The sequence below is a fragment of the Convolutriloba macropyga genome, chromosome 9 (genome assembly GCF_964194025.1).
Source record: "Convolutriloba macropyga chromosome 9, txConMacr16.3, whole genome shotgun sequence".
NCBI lineage: Eukaryota > Metazoa > Xenacoelomorpha > Acoela > Convolutidae > Convolutriloba > Convolutriloba macropyga.
Window position 1 is genome coordinate 39623956 of NC_134476.1, and position 18070 is coordinate 39642025.

General features: G+C 37.6%; 1 protein-coding gene across 1 annotated transcript in view; it reads left to right on the plus strand.

Annotated features, from left to right (window-relative positions):
• Positions 1-17852, plus strand: part of LOC142346217 (uncharacterized) — a 68268-nt gene extending 50416 nt beyond the window's left edge. Inside the window, exons 15-16 of the mRNA XM_075398731.1 lie at positions 4680-4970; positions 17650-17852. Coding sequence (XP_075254846.1) covers positions 4680-4970; positions 17650-17852 — 494 coding nt within the window. The remainder of the gene's footprint in view (positions 1-4679; positions 4971-17649) is intronic.
• The last annotated feature ends 218 nt before the right edge of the window (positions 17853-18070 follow it).

Genomic DNA, 18070 nt, shown 5'->3' on the forward strand with positions numbered 1-18070 from the left:
ACCCCATTTTCCTAAAAATTTTACAAGTTCTTTTCCCTCTATGAAACCCAAACTTCAATTTTTGAAAGAAGTGTTTCCCACAACTTTTTTTAACTCACAAAACATTTTTCTTAATATTTCACATTGATTTAGATCAAAAAGGACAAAGTTTTTTTTGACCGCATTTTTCAAAATATTTTACAAGTTCTGGTCGCCTTAAGGGCATGAAATTTCATTTTTTGAAAAAAGTGTTTCCGACAACTTTTTCACTCACAAAACATGTTTCACAACGTTTCACGTTGATTTAGAGCAAAAATGGACAAAAAGTTTTTCGACCCCATTTTTCAAAATGTTATTGTCCCCTATGGGACCAAAATTACAATTTTTGAAAAAAGTGTTGCCGACAACTTTTTTCACTCACAAAACATGTTTCACAACATTTCACATTGATTAAAGAGAAGAAGTCAACAAAAATTTTTTTCACCCCATTTTTCAAAAAAATTTTCAAAGTGTTTGTCCACCCCCATATGAGGGACAAAAAAATATGAGAAAATCAGGCTTCCAAAAATTTCCGTCCCGCCCGTTGAGGTTCTAGTCATTTTTTATACTACTCTTATACGTTTTTGTCAACCCAAAAATTTTGGATTTTGTTGGTGTTCAGTACTGCTGGCGTTCAGTGCTCAATACTGATTTTGGCTTGCCGTTCGATTCGTGTGAGTCGTAAGATTTGAGGTTTTAGCAGTGTACTTTCACCGTATTCAGCCGTTGCCTGAAAACCATAATTCACCTAAGAACCGCGCAGTTGTTACAAAATCATTAACTAGGCTTCTCACATTTTTAGTAAAGTTTAGCGTCGTCCCCTCGACTTGGTATCTTAATAAAGAAACTATCTCAAGAAACTATATCAAAACTATCTTTATAAAAACTACCAAAACTATCAAAAATACAGCTTTTATATACATCCTCTTGTTCTCAGGACTCATTGGAGCTTTCCTTGATAAGTTGTGTGTATATTCCTAATACTTATTTTCAATCTTGAAGCTGAAATGAAATTAAACGTCTAAGTGACCTATTCTTATCGACTTTTACTTTTAGCATAACAATTCCCTGCTCATTTGCCCTGAAGTGGGTGGGTCGTCTCTTGGTTTTTACCCTGATGGTGTGCTGCGTTTTCGGAGGGACAGTTCTTGTGAGCCTCAATTGGGCGTGGATTACAACACCATATGGTCTAGTCGAGGTATTTGATAATCCTACAAATCTGTTATATTACCAACTATAAGAAGGTTTGATCGATTTGTAGTACTAATAGACCGAATACTAATAGTTGAAGAAACAAAGCCGCAAAGCTCATTGGTTTGAGTAAGAAGCAGTAAAAACCTCTTTTTAATGAGATTAATTTACGAATTGACAAGAAATTTGAGGAGCAATTTCTGTTTTTTTCATTGAAACAAATTAGAAAACATTTCGTTGTCAAATGCACACAAATGAAGATTCAATTAAAGTTTTTCAGAAAACCAGTTGGTCTGGTCAGAAATCAAAGTAATTGATGACTCCAATCTTAAACATCCATACGAAACCAGAAAAAAACATAAGTGACCAACAAAATTTGCACAAAACTAAAAAGTCCTCCAATTTTTACAATTTTCAATGGCGTCAACTGCAATTCTACGATTAGCGATTAGCCAGCAATTAAATGCGAAATCTAAATTCAGCTATGCCTCATTATTGACTCAAGGAATATTAATTAAAGAGGTTGACTATCAAGGCAATCAATAAGAAAGCGAAAACGGTCAGAATAAAAGTCGAAAAAACAATACTGACGGGCAAGTTTTTTTCGAAATCTGTTGCTTTTGAAACGACGAGTAAAAGCATTTGCTCTAAAATGGACAAATTAAGAAGTTCCAATTATACTTCCTGGGCAATCAGAAAAACCGATAAGTCCATTTAGAGACAACACAGTTTATCCAAAAGCCAAATGACTATAAAAACCAAAATATAGACAAAACTTTCCAAATTTCAAGAATCAGGTATAACTCATTCTGACACCTGAAGACCCTAATAAATGAGAATGAAGGGCAACAAAACAAAAAAACTGCCAGAAGTCGAATTTCACTTATAATAATTGAAAACATTTAGCACTCAGTCATAAAGAACATCTGCCTAGATCTGGAGCAAATGATAAGTTTCCTCTATTCCACTAAAGAAATTAATCAGATCTATTACTGCTCAGACGCTAAGAAAACTACCGAAAGAGAACATAAAAGAATATTAGCTACAGTATCACAAATTGTTTTAATGTTAAAAGATTGTACTGTATTTCTAACGAAGAAGAATAATTTGCTGGGGCATTTGAAAATGAAAGTAAAATTGGTGAAAAGGTACGACAATTTTCTGCTGAAGACAACCCAGAAATTGCGGTGATCGAAAGGTAAAAAACTTTCAGTTCCTATGCTTCCCCCGTTGAATCCTATATGCCAGTGCATTCGCTCTACATAGCTGAAGGAACTGATGAAGTTATCGTTGTTCATTAAAAATTTTTTAAGCACAAAATTTTTTACTTTAAAATGTCTGGAACTATATAACCTGGTACCAATGCTTAATATATTTGAAAATGACTGAGCTTTGTTTTGGACATAACATTCATGTTCTCAGAACCGCGTCAAATTTGTAACGGGTCTTTAAAATTATTTTAGTGCCATTCGCGGAAACAGTTCTCAATTTTTGTTTCTTGGAATGGTAATCAGGTTTATTTGTTCTGGTCTTTAAATTTGATTTAATTTTGTGTGCTTCCTTGGAAGATATGAATGGTTGAAATAATTTGAAAAACCTATTGGGGTATTTCTTTGCAGTTTTCCAAAGAATTAAAATTTTAAACTTTTTAAATTTTTCATTATTCTCAAGATGTCCGACGTTTTCAGCTCAATCAGGTTTTACAGGTTAATTGAATGGCTGAGGTTCAGGCACAAGCCATAAATTCTGTGAAAAAAGTATGCAGTTTGTAATCAAAAGACTAAAATTTTGGATCTATTGTGTTTCGCCCCCCCCCCCCCCCCAGCTTATTGAGCATAAATTTTTTATGACCCCCAAGCGAACATGCTATTTTTTACATTGTAACGTGCTATATAACAACGTATAATATGTAAATGGGGGAAAAACACGGGGGGGGGGGCGAAACAGAAAGATCCAAAATTTCTTTATAGATAGTTGATTTGAAGAACCGATTGTGTTTTTTTCTCGTTTATGCGCTAGCAGATGTCATGTTGCTTTTATAGGACTTCATAGTTGACCTTCGGAAAGCCCTAGTCTTCAACTAGGTTTTCTAGTCGGATCATATATGATTTCTTTGACTTCATACTAGGATCATATGTGATTACCTAATTTTCATATTAGGTTCATATCTGTTTTTATTCAAAAAACACATTGATTCCATCCTTGCGGCCTAATGCCATCGGGGCTTCCTTGAGGTTGCGTACGCGGATCATATATAACTTCTTCGATTCCGTGCTAGGACCATATTTGATTTTTTTGAATTCGTACACGGATTATACAGTTTTTTCAGATTGATATTATACGTTCCACGAAGGGATCATGTACGATTTCTTTGACTTTATATATAAAATATGGTGTCATATAAAAAAACTTGGATTCCATTCCGGGATCATATATGACTGCTTTGGTTTCAAAGAATGATCGTACTAAGAAATCAAGTATGGACAGTATGAAATCATCTATGGTTCCTTGTAGGAAATCAAACAAACTTCAACCCGGGCGACGAAAGGGTAGGGGGGTAATTGTCTAGGGGGTGTAACGACGTATGATTAGGGGGCTATTGGGGGTAAGTGGGAGGGGAATTGTTGATTTTACCACCCAAATTTACCATGGAAAATGTTTTATTAAAGAGGTCTTTTTAGTGTGGCAATAGGATGTAAGATAACGGAGTTAATGGTGGTAATTAGAGTAAAGGGGGAATTGTTAGGTTTTACCCCTCAAAAATTCCGCAAGAAACGCGCCGAGTGTGCTCATATTGTTTAAATAATATGCTGAACGTGTTGAAAAATTAGTTTTGGATTCCAAATGTGCCCAATAAAAATACGTATTGGCCAGGCCGATCAGACTTTGAACCACTTTGGTAAAGCCAAACAGACTGTGGCCACCACTAGCCAGGCTGAACAGAGTTTGTCCGGACCATTGGCGAGACTGACTGGAGCTTGCCCAGACCATAGGCCAGACCATTGCATCGCAAGACGGCCGTCCAGACTTTTGACCGGACAGAACAGACCATGAGCCAGATCATTGGCCCGACTCACTTAAATGCGCAGAACCAATCAATAAAGTATATAACTTGTTTCATTTCTTGGAACCATAAATCAAAATGAGATGATACCGTTTCCAAGATGGTCTCAAACAGACTGAAATGTGCGTTGGCTAGACCAACGATACCAAAATGTGAGTATTGGCCAGCAGAGCAAATAGACCAAAACAGCGCCAAAATAGGGCCAGACGGAGGGCACAATTCAAACTTTTCCCAAAAATTGAGTTGTGTCGCACCGGACCCCCTATCCGCGACCCAAATCGGTCTGGCCAATACGTGTCTTGGGTCATGGACCTCATCCTGGGTTAACCCGGGGGCGTGCGGGGGGGGGGGGGTTTGGGTGGGGGGAGGTTACAGAGCAGATCGAAAATAGATAGTTTTATTATAGATAGAACTTTCGGAGAATCCTGTGATGTACATCCAGATGTGGAAGCTACAGAAAAGGCTGAAATCGTTTACGGTCGCTTTGAGATCCAGGGACCACCTTCGCCTTCGCCCACTGGTCTGGATGATAGGGTATGTTCACAGTACGATGTGGTGGGCATGGACTCCAAGGATGTGTATGGCTGGACCAGGCTGAAAGGGGACACAAATTGCTATTTCATCAACTCCAACTCGGATCTCGGCAAATTTATTCAAGATGAAGACAGCCTTAGTTGTTTGGGATATAAAATGACATGTAAGCAAGCAATGAAAAACCCGGGTCGAGGTTTTGTCGAAAAAAATGTGAGAAATGAGGTGAATAAAATAATTTTTACCGCAAAGCTCCCGCATCTTTTTGCGATGAATTTTGTTAAATTTGAGGATTTTAGCGGTATTTTTTTATTTTCACCGCATTCACCCGAAGTCATACAAAGCAACTGCCATGCACAGTTTCGAACATCTCTCCTCCTGCATGTGAATAACTTCTTATTCCACTGCTCCATCGTGACTTACTTTAGCGATTTTTCTTGTGAATTTAAATCAGATTCAATAAACGTTATGAAAGGCAATTGCGTTGAAATTTTGTAAGATTTGCTGTTAATTTTTTATTTTCACTGCTTCTGCGGTGAAAAAAGTTCACCACTGCCAATGGGAAGCGGTGAAAATAAAAATATCACCACTAAAAACCGCGAATCTTACGAAAAATTGCCGGAAACTAGTTTTGGATCTATTTTGTTTCGACACCCCCAGCCGCTTCGTGGGAATATTTGCTTTAAGACCCCCAAGCGGAGGTGCATTATTTTTACATAGTTACATGCTATATAACAACACGTAATTTATAAATGAGTGGCATAAAAAACACTGGTGGGAACAGAATATATCCAAAGTTTTCAGTGATTTTTAGCAGTGAATTTTTGGAAGATTTGCGTTTCTTAGTGGTGAATTATTTTTTTCACCGCATTCTCTGCATTCAACGCTAAGAGAGACAGCGAAGCTAGGAGTGCAATAGAGATCGAAACCAAAATTAGTCTCGAACTTGATCTCTCGTGTTGAGAATTTTGTCGGATTCAATCATAAGAAATCGTCGGTTTTCGTCGCCTTTGTCAAAATTATCCCCTGATTACTCTAAACGGATGTAAGAGTAGGGGGTAATTGTCTATGCGAAGGTAATGGGGGGTTTGGGGGAACTTTTAGATTCTACCTCCCAAAAAAACACCCCCAAGATGTAAGATTTGTGTGGTAATTTTAGGGGGTAAAACGATGTAAGATTAGGCGTTATTGGGGAGTAGTGGGGAGTAATGGGGGAATTTTGAGACCCCCCAAAATAATGGATGATAAAAGGGGGGTTATGGGGGTAATGGGGAGTAGGGCATTGGGTTTTTAGATTCTAAACCTCCATCCCCAAAAAAAATGCCATCCAAAAGATGTAAGATTAGGTGGGGTGGGGGTAATTAAAGGAGGGGGGAGTAAAACGACGTAAGATAAAAAAGTTGTAATGGGGTAATGGCGAATAGATTCTTACAGATGGATCGAATAGACCGTCAAGAATTGGGCAAGCATTGATGGTTTAGAGGCTGAGGGGGACCGGCGGTGGGTGCAGAGGTTGCGGTTCAAGACTGTCAGTATTCCAATGTGGGTGGATAAAATAATTTAAGATTAGGCCTCTAAGCGGGATAATTACCCCCTACTCTTGCACTATTTTACCCCCCAAAACTACACTTCATTACCCTCCACTCTTGCTTCGAATTACCCACCATTAACCCCCAAAATGATGTAAGAGTTTTGAAGGGAATTGGCTAAAATTTACCCCTAACCCTACATCTTTTCGCGGTGAAAATTCGACACTGGGACCATCCGCAACTGCTGACAATAAGCGTTAAGACAACAAAAGTATCTTAAGCGTGAATATGAAAAATTTTGTAACAGTTTGTGTTGAAATTTGTAACAGAAACATTGTGTTGAAATCATTGAAAAAACATAGTCTGCTCATTGATGGACTAAAACAATTGCAACTATGCTCAATTAGAACATATTAAAGCCCTGCAATATTTTTTTCAATGGTCCACTTCCAACACCAATTTGAAAACCAGTTTGAAATATGTCACATTGTGATAGTAACCACATCTATTGTCAATCTCAGTACAAAAAATTTGAAGAGATCTGTTAAAAAAGGTTACTAAGATTAGGGCTAAAAAATTGGTGAGTAAAACGATGTAAGATTAGAAAAGATGTAAGATTAGGGCTTAAATTTGGGGAGTAAAACGATATAAAATAATAGGGTAATGGGGAGCACTGGGGAATTGATATATTTTACCCCGCAAAATTACAATCAATAAAGATGTAGGATTAGGGGGTATCTTAAGGGGGTAAAAGGATAGAAGAAAAGTGAAGAAATAAGGAGTAAGGGCTAATTTACCCCTCAAAAATATATAAGATTAGGCGATTATTTTAGGGAGGCAAAACCACGTAAGATAAAGGGTGATGTTGAGTAAGGGGCATTTTTAGATTTAAGATAAGGGGTAATCAGGATGTAAGGCGGTTATGGTAAGTAATGGGGCATTTTTTTAGACTAAACCCCCAAAAATTGCGCACCCCCCCCCCCCCAAAAAAATATATAAGAATAGAGGTTAATTTGGAGGGGTAAAATGGTGAAAGAGTGAGAAGGTAAAATGTTTAATTCTTACACATGGGATGGCTAGTATTGGGCAGGCATCGGTGGCCTGAGGGCTAAGGCGAATGGCTCAGGGGACAGATGTTGTGGGTTCAAGGCCATTGCTCTGCGACTGAGGAAGTAGAACGATGTAAGAGTTGGGCTGCCAAGGGGGTAAAAGAGTGCAAGAGAAGGGGGTAATGGTGCGCAAAACGGCAAAAGTGAGGTGTTAATGGACCCCATACCCCTAATCTTGCATCGTTTTGTCCCCATTACCCCTTACTACTGAGTTGTTTTACCCCCTTAACCCTACTCTTGCGTCGTTTTACCCCCCATTACCGGCTACTCTTGCGTCGTTTTACCCCCCATTCCCCCACTCTTGCATCGAGTTACCCCCCCACCCCCACCCACTAAAATGATGCAACAGTTTTGAGGAGAATTGGCTAAAAATTCTCCCGATTACCCCATAATTTTACATCTTTACTGGTGTAAAAATTTGACACGGGCGGTTTCACTACATTAAAACCGATCACAACCCTACTTTTTTCGTCGTTTGATCGGATTTCGTCGGTTCGTTGGTTTTAGCCGTACTAAAAATCCTGGAAAAGGTGGCGAGACCAAATTGAGCTATGATAAGAACATCTTAGAGCGCACACATAATCTCGGTGCGCTCGAATTACATGGTCTAAAAATGGCTCGAAGGCACTTATGACAGGACAATGAGCTGGAACATGTTCGATCAGAGGAAGATTCAAGCACACACTAGTCAGATCAGAGGCCATTTTAAGCGATTTTTTTTGTTTTTTTTTTCTACTGACGGATGTTGTCTCTGCTAAGAGTGAACAATACAGCAACATTCTGATCAGAACCCCATTGAGAGTGTGATGGGGTTGATCAGAACCAAAAGTCCAGCTGATTGAAACTGCCGGTCCCCTCATTACAAGAATTGGAATTATTGTAGTTTTTATGCAAAGCTGTCTAAGTTCATCTATTCAGTTAAATTCACGAATTAATGGCATACTCAAATTTTTTTTTCGGTACTTTTTCTTTCAATAGCAATACTTTTAGAATTGGCTTTTCTTCAGTTGAATATGTGATCGAAATCATCAGTTATCATGAAAAAAAATATATTATTGCGATATTGACAGATTTGTTCGTGTTCAAAATTATTCTCTGATTAGACTATTTTGAACGCATATTATTCTAATAAAAGGGCACTTTAGCCTGATCAGTGGCGATTTCGAGAGTAATTTAGTCTGGTCATAGGCAATTTTGAGCGCACTTCAGTCTGATCAGAGACAATTTCTATTGCATTTCAGTCTGATCAGAGGCGGATTCGAGCGCACACATATCTGATCAGGGATTGACTTTCGATCGCACAATATTCTGACCAGATGAAGTTTTCGAGTGCACTTTAAGCGCACAAGGAGCTTCGACCGTACGATAGTCTAATCAGAAGACAATTCACCGTGGATCGGTCCGATAAGTGGTCGCTTTTGTCTGGGATAGTATGATCAGAGGCCATTTCGGTCTGGACCTCAATCTGGGTTGTGAGGATTTGAACCAACAACCCCAAGTTTACTTACTACCTTCAGCTCTACTTCACCACCTCCCACTTAGTTTTCTTGTACTTTATCTGTATTTAAATCAAATTGAGACTTACGATAACGAGAAAAACAACGATAATCGACACTTCTTACATCAAATACCGATAATACCGCCAAAAATGTCAATAATCCACAGTTCCTTATCATAAAACCGACGAAATCGACTAAAAAGACGCTTTTTGTGTCGACTTTGTCGCATTTCCTCAACACGGGCTGTTGAAAGAACTCAAAAGTCCACGATGGGAGGTTGAAACGGAGTAAGCTACTTCACACAAAGTAGTCAAGAATGCTTTGACATTTCGTTAAAGAAAAGTCCAGCAATTGCTGGAGAAAAACAATCATAATCCAAATTGGATCGAATTTGCCAATTTCCCAAAATCGCAGCAACAAATCAAGCATAACAAAAAAGGGAATTATATTAGTGAAAAACTGACCCTTCCAAAGTCAAAAGATCTTTTGGCCCACAACTCAACAGCTTCGAAATCACACCCTGAAGTTTTCCAACAACCCCAATAACAGTTTTCAAAAACAATATTTCCCAATTGGCTGAATCATTGCTTTCCAAGGTTTCAGAATATCTCAAGGTCAGCAATTGGACCTGTACCAAAACAATCTGACTATCGTGAGCTAACAACAGAAAACACAAAGACAAAAAGACAAAGATAAAATAGCAACATCACTTTTTGATATTCTACTGGTTTATTTCTTTCCGGTTCTTCTAGGGTTTTACCCTCCACGAAGACCCACCTCCGGTTGGTCGTTATCCCAATCCCCGCGTTCTTTCTAGTACTTCTGTCTCTGTCAGTTTTAATCTCCCAATTGTCCTCTGCAACAGGTTTTTTGTAGGAACTTATAGATACGCGTCCTGGTATCCGGCTTTTGATGCCGGTTTTTTGTTCTTTGAAGGTACTGGATGATTGTAGCATTATTAGTCTGGAGTTGTTACTCATATGTTTTTAGTACTACATTTTGTTTGGCGTTTTTAGTTTTGCCATTTCGTACGTATTGATATTTCTTTTTATTAGGTATTGGTAGGTTCTGGAATTTGTTAGGAATTGTTTTTGGTAGCCCTTTGACAGGTTCTTGTGGTAACTGGTTGTTCAACTATTCCGAGTAGACAGTAAAGGTTTTTTTGATGCATCTATTTGGTACTGGTGGATATTTGTGCGTCAAGTTGTTCGTAATCTCCGGTTAGACAAAGATAGTATTGAGACATTCGCTTACAACTTTCATTCCGTAAATAACTAAAGTAATCACATCGCAGCTCTGATTATTCTTCGTAGTCTCCCAAGAATGTTGACAACTCTATAGTTGTTAAGAATGGGTCAACCGCAAACAATACAGTCCCCAGAATGATATCCATTTCAACTGAATCCCCACATTAAATAATCCATGGGTACAACAACAGCCATGAGATCAAATTAACAGAACTCTTTGTAAAATTTTAAAACAGTAGAGAAAGACATCGGACTTCATGCTGATTAATTTTTAACACTGCAATAGAACCCTCAGAAGATATTTAGGGAAAAAGCTAACGAAATTAAGGAAATGCAGCAGAGTCTTGTACAGTGCTCATCAACTTTACCAGTGCTTGGAAACTGATGAAAAAGATATTATATAAAGAGAACACAGACCTTCATTACGATGCAGAGGTATACCCAAATCGTCACGGGCAGATATACCCGATGCCTGTATCTCGTGTTCGTTTTTACTATGTTAATTCATTGAAAGTGGAACAATATTGCAGAAAATAGCTACTTTAGCAGAAACCGGCAAAATGGAAGGGAATATCGTATCCCGTGTTCGCAAAATTGTCCTAATTTTAGCCGCGAAATACAAGTACAAATTTAATAACCTATTTTTCGCGCGAGTTGTATCACGCATCCGCTTCATTTATTTATCGATTTTTCGCAAGCAATGTAGCTCGATTTCGCATATATTCCACAATTAAGCCCAACTTAATTACTACTGATTTAATTAGGCCTAACTTATTACTACTAGTAGTACTTTATTACTACTTTATTAATACTTATAGTACTTTATTACTACTTATTTCTACTTATTATTTCTACTTTTTACTACTTATTAAAATTGGCCAATCCCACATTGATATACAAAGTTTCTGATGTGCGAGGGATTTTTCGGAAAAAAATCAGTTTTTGTGGTTGCATGTATTTAAAGCACTTTAATACTTTGAAGGCTTCAATTAAATCTTTATTAAAGTTCTTTTTGCATGCTCAAAATGCGCGCAAAGAATAGATACCTAAATTGAAGGAAACGTGCTACAAGACTTGTTACCTAATTGTCGCACCGAATGTTCTTTTATTTTGCAAAATTGGTGGAACCCCTTTTGCGAAAAGTAAGATACAAAGGATGTCACCTAATTTCGTTCATTGTATGTAACTAATTTTCGAGCCAATTTTTTTAAGGCGGATATTTTGGGTTATACCTCTGCATCGTAATTTTTGAAGATTGGTCAAACTGAAATTGACAAAAAGAAAAACTCACACAAATGACAGAAAATTAGTTAAAGGGGATAAAACCGTTTACAGCAAACCATATCTAGTGGATTATCCCTAAATTCAATTGAGAGCACAGAAATAAATGACAACGACGCGTCACGTTTATTACAACAACGTGATACTCACTTTGCCTGTGACGACATATTCTCGACTGTTAAAACTGCCGAAAAGAACCGCCTCAGCGCCCACTGAGAACTCCCGTTTTTTTTCAGCTCTAGATATACTGCACTCAGTGATACCACGCTTTTCAACAACTCTTCCTGGACCTCATTTTAAAGAAAACAGCTGCTCCCTGATTTGCGTTTGGGCAACAGCGATCGTTCTCGAATTTCTAAACTGGGAATCCCTTAGTGGATAGCACCTCTTCTGTGCATAAAATCTGCAGTCCGCTAAAAAAACCTATGTTTTAGTAAAAATGCATACAAATAATCTGAGCGAAAGACAATCAGAAAAAATAAGAAAAAAAGATAGAGATACACCTACCTACATACATGCGTACATGGTCGAGAGAGTGAGCTTATCTTGGACTAAATCCCGAGCAACTAAAATAAGTTATCAACCTTATTTTTTGTTTCAAATTCGAGAAGCAGATTTGTGGTTTTTCTCATGGAGCTTTTTAACCAAAGTACGCATGTCGAAGTTTTAACACAAAAAGATGTAAGATTAAGCGGATAATCGGGGAAACTTTACCAAATTCACCCCAAACCGCTTACAACATTTTTTCGTCTGGTAATGGGTAGTAAATCGATGCGAGAATGGGGGTTAAGGGGCTAATTTTTGGGGGTGGGGGCAAGAATGATGCCACAGAAGGGGCTATTTGAAGGATAAAATTATGAGAGATTAAGCGTTTAGGTTGTTATTGTTTTTATTTAACTGATTTGTTACAATAAACAGTTTCACTATAGTGTTCTTAACGAAATTCTTTTTGGAAGGTATTATTTGGGGCAAATTCTAACAGTTCCCCCTTGTTTCTCATTACGCCCGACACCTCCCTTATCTTACATCGTTTTATCCCCTAAAATAACCACTAATCTTGCATCTTTTCTGGGGTGGGGGTTAGTTTTTGTGGAATAAAAAAAAGAATCCCACCATAACTACCATTAAATCCCCCTTATCTCACCAATCTTACATTGTTTTATCACTCAAAAACTTTTACCCTCCTAATCTTGTTTCGGTTTGGTGAGAATCAATTGGAAGAGCTTTGAATCGGGCTTTTTGTATTTTAAATTTTATTGGCGCCACTTCAAATCAGCTTCAAAAGCCATCAGTCAGCAAGAAATAGTATTAAAAAAGAAAAATTTTGAAATTGTCAAAACTAAAAAAAGTCAAAACTGAAATAATTTACAAGTTGGGCAAACTTGCACACCCCTCCTCCCGATTTTGAGAAGGGATACACTGAGTAACTGGAGAGCATAGCACAAGTTTAGGGTGACCTCTAAGCTATTCAAGGACCCAACGAACTCTATGGCATCAAACCCACAAGTGTGGCACTTATATGATGCGAAAATGGTTTTTTTGATATTATTTCATTTATTGTCAAATTTTTTAAATTGTTTATTTTATGAGACCTTAGTTGATCATTGAAGGTCAAATACCTTAAACTTGACGCATTTAGAGCTACGTAATGACCATCCGTGCTTAAGTCAACAAAAGCAAATATTGCAGTAGTTTGATATTTACTATGTAAACAATGACCTAAAGCACTTTACTTGATTATGCAATCAGAAACAGGTAACAACGATATTATAAATGATAAGTTCTCAAACTTGTAAACTGGGAATCCCGTAGTGGATAGCACCTCTTCTCTGCATAAAAACTGCAGTCCGCTTAAAAATTTCATGTTTTAGTAAAAATGCATTAAAAAATTCTGAGCAAAAGACAGTGAGAAAAAAACAGAAAAAAGATAGAGACACACCTACCTACATACATGTCGTACACGGCCGACTAAATCCCCAGCAACTAAAAAAAACTGTCAACCTAATTTTTTGTTTCAAATTCGAGAAGCAGATTTGTGGTTTTTCTCATTGAGCTTTTTAACCAAAGTACGCATGTCGAAGTTGTAACACAAAAAGATGTAAGATTAAGCCGATAATCGGGCAAACTTTACCAAATTCACCCCAAAACGCTTACAACATTTTCGTCGGGTAATGGGTAGTAAATCGATGCGAGAATGGGGGTTAAGGGGGATAATTTTTGGGGGTGGGGCAAAAATGATGCCACAGTAGGGGCTATTTGGGGGAGAAAATGATGCATGATTAAGCCGTAAGGTTGTTATTGTTCGTTATTTAAATGATTTGTTACAATAAACAGTTTCATTATAGTGTTCTAAACGAAATCGTTCTTGGATGTTTTTTATGGGGCAAACTCTAACTGCTCCCCTTGTTTCTCATTACGCCCGATACCTCCCTTATCTTACATCGTTTTATCCCCTAAAACCACCTACTAATCTTGCATTTTTTTTGTGGTGGAGGTAATTTTTGTGGAGTAAAAACAAAGAATCCCACCGTAACTACCATTAAATCCCTCATTTTAAAGAAAACAGCTGCTCCCTGATTTGCGTTTGCACAACAGCGATTTTTCTCAAATTTCTAAACTGGGAATCCTTAAATGGATAGCGCCTTTTCTGTGCAAAAAAAAATGTAGTCCACAAAAAACTCATGTTTTAGTAAAAATGCATTAAAAAAATACTGAGCAAAAGACATTGAGAAAAAATAAGAAAAAAGATAGAGACACAACTTCCTACATACATGCGTACATGGTCGAGAGAGTGAGCTTATCTTGGACTAAAGCCCGAGCAACTAAAATAAGTTATCAACTTAATTTTTTGTTTCGAATTTGTGAAGGAGAATTGTGGTTTTTCTCAATGAGCGTTTGAACCAAAATTCGCGTGTCGAAGTTGTAACACAAACAGATGTATGCTTAAACGGATAATCGGGGAAACTTTACCAAATTCACCCCAAAACGCTTACAACATTCTTTCGTCGGGTAATGGGTAGTAAATCAATGCGAGAATGGGGGTTGGGGGCTAATTTTTGGGGGCTGGGGCAAAAATGATGCCACAGTAGGTGCTATTTGGGGGATAAAAAGATGCAAGATTAAGCGGTAAGGTTGTTATTGTTCTTTATTTAACTGATTTGTTACTATAAACAGTTTCACTATAGTGTTCTTAACGAAATTCTTTTTGGAAGGTATTATTTGGGGCAAATTCTAACAGTTCCCCCTTGTTTCTCATTACGCCCGACACCTCCCTTATCTTACATCGTTTTATCCCCTAAAATAACCACTAATCTAGCATCTTTTCTGGGGTGGGGGTAATTTTTGTGGAAAAAAAAGAATCCCATCATAACTACCGATAAATCTCCCTCATCTCACCAATCTTACGTTGTTTTACCACTCAAAAAAACTCCCATTTGTTTCAGCTCTAGATATAGTGCACTCATTGATACCACTTTGTTTTTCAACAACTCTTCCTGGACCTCATTTTAAAGAAAACAGCTGCTCCCTGATTTGCGTTTGCGCAACAACAAACCTCTAAGCTACTCAAGGACCCAACGAACTCTATGGCATCAAACCCACAAGTGTGGCTATTATCACTTATATGATGCGAAAATGGTTTTTTTGATATTATTTCATTTATTGTCAAATTTTTTTAAATTGTTTATTTTAAGAGACCTTAGTTGATCATTGAAGGTCAAATACCCTAAACTTGACGCATTTAGAGCTACGTAATTACCATCCGTGCTTAAGTCAACAAAAGCTAATATTGCAGTAGTTTGACATTTACTATGTAAACAATGACCAAAAGCACTTTACTTGATTATGCAATCAGAAACAGGTAACAACGATATTATCAATGATAAGTTCTCAAACTTGTAAACTGGGAATCCCGTAGTGGATAGCACCTCTTCTGTGCATAAAAACTGCAGTCCGCTTAAAAATTTCATGTTTTAGTAAAAATTCATTAAAAAATTCTGAGCAAAAGACAGTGAGAAAAATAAGAAAAAGGATAGAGACACATCTACCTACATACATGCGTACATGGTCGAGAGAGTGAGCTTATCTTGGACTAAAGCCCGAGCAACCAAAATAAGTTATCAACTTAATGTTTTGTTTCAAATTCGTGTAGCAGAATTGTGGTTTTTCTCAATGAGCGTTTGAACCAAAATTCGCGTGTCGAAGTTGTAACACAAACAGATGTAAGGTTAAACGGATAATCGGGGAAACTTTATCAAATTCACCCCAAAGCGCTTACAACATTCTTTCGTCGGGTAATGGGTAGTAAATCAATGCGAGAATGGGGGTTGGGGGCTAATTTTTGGGGGCTGGGGCAAAAATGATGCCACAGTAGGTGCTATTTGGGGGATAAAAAGATGCAAGATTAAGCGGTAAGGTTGTTATTGTTCTTTATTTAACTGATTTGTTAATATAAACAGTTTCACTATAGTGTTCTTAACGAAATTCTTTTTGGAAGGTATTATTTGGGGCAAATTCTAACAGTTCCCCCTTGTTTCTCATTACGCCCGACACCTCCCTTATCTTACATCGTTTTATCCCCTAAAATAACCACTAATCTAGCATCTTTTCTGGGGTGGGGGTAATTTTTGTGGAAAAAAAGAATCCCATCATAACTACCGATAAATCTCCCTCATCTCACCAATCTTACGTTGTTTTACCACTCAAAAAAACTCCCATTTGTTTCAGCTCTAGATATAGTGCACTCATTGATACCACTTTGTTTTTCAACAACTCTTCCTGGACCTCATTTTAAAGAAAACAGCTGCTCCCTGATTTGCGTTTGCGCAACAACAAACCTCTAAGCTATTCAAGGACCCAACGAACTCTATGGCATCAAACCCACAAGTGTGGCTATTATCACTTATATGATGCGAAAATGGTTTTTTTGATATTATTTCATTTATTGTCAAATTTTTTAAATTGTTTATTTTGAGAGACCTTAGTTGATCATTGAAGGTCAAATACCCTAAGCTTGACGCATTTAGAGCTACGTAATGACCATCCGTGCTTAAGTCAACAAAAGCAAATATTGCAGTAGTTTGAAATTTACTATGTAAACAATGACCAAAAGCACTTTACTTGATTATGCAATCAGAAACAGGTAACAACGATATTATAAATGATTAGTTCTCAAACTTGTAAACTGGGAATCCCGTAGTGGATAGCACCTCTTCTGTGCATAAAAACTGCAGTCCGCTTAAAAATTTCATGTTTTAGTAAAAATTCATTAAAAAATTCTGAGCAAAAGACAGTGAGAAAAAATAAGAAAAAGGATAAAGACACATCTACCTACATACATGCGTACATGGCCGAGAAAGTGAGCTTATCTCGGACTAAATCCCCATCAACTAAAAAAAACTGTCAACCTAATTTTTTGTTTCAAATTCGAGAAGCAGATTTGTGGTTTTTCTCAATGAGCTTTTAAACCAAAGTACGCATGTCGAAGTTGTAACAAAAAAAGATGTAAGATTAAGCGGATAATCGGGGAAACTTTACCAAATTCACGCCAAAACGCTTACAACATTTTTTCGTTGGGTAATGGGTAGTAAATCGATGCGAGAATGGGGGTTAAGGGGGATAATTTTTGGGGGCTGGGGCAAAAATGATGCCACAGTAGGTGCTATTTGGGGGATAAAAAGATGCAAGATTAAGCGGTAAGGTTGTTATTGTTCTTTATTTAACTGATTTGTTACTATAAACAGTTTCACTATAGTGTTCTTAACGAAATTCTTTTTGGATGTTTTTTATGGGGCAAATTCTAACAGTTACCCTTGTTTCTCATTACGCCCGATACCTCCCTTATCTTACATCATTTTATCCCCTAAAACCACCAACTAATCTTGCATCTTTTCTGGGTTGGGGTTAATTTTTGTGGAAAAAAAAAGAATCCCATCATAACTACCGTTATATCCCCCTTATCTCACCAATCCTACATTGTTTTATCACTCAAAAAACTCCCATTTGTTTCAGCTTTAGATATAGTGCACCCATTGATACCACTTTCTTTTTCAACAACTCTTCCTGGACCTCATTTTAAAGAAAACAGCTGCTCCCTGATTTGCGTTTGCGCAACAGCGATCGTTCTCAAATTTCTAAACTGGGAATTGTGATGACAACCGGTGCTTATAACTTTTCTACCAGTATACTCTGCATGTTCTTGGGGCGAAGAGCTCGCCGACTTCGACTACGACTTGTGCAAATTACGCTTTGCATCAAGTCGCAAAAGACGACTTGTAAAAGTGTCCAGTAAAATTTCTACATGGACGACTTCCTCAAGTCAGTCACAAGTGACGAAGAAGTCTAGTCACACATCCCAGAGGCAGACAGATCAACGAAAATTGTGAAAGCATTAGAGGTTGAACCTCAATCATCCTCAACCCTCGGACCAAACAGGAATGTAGACACGGACAGTCTCATAGTCTGTCGTTGAGCTCAGCAGGAAGTTCCAGCGAAAATAACTCAGAGAAATATCCTATCCTTTGTATCAGCAGTGTTCGACCCACTAGGGATATGTTCTCCCTTCACGATAAAGATGCAGTTCCTACTCGAAAGCGTTTGCGCA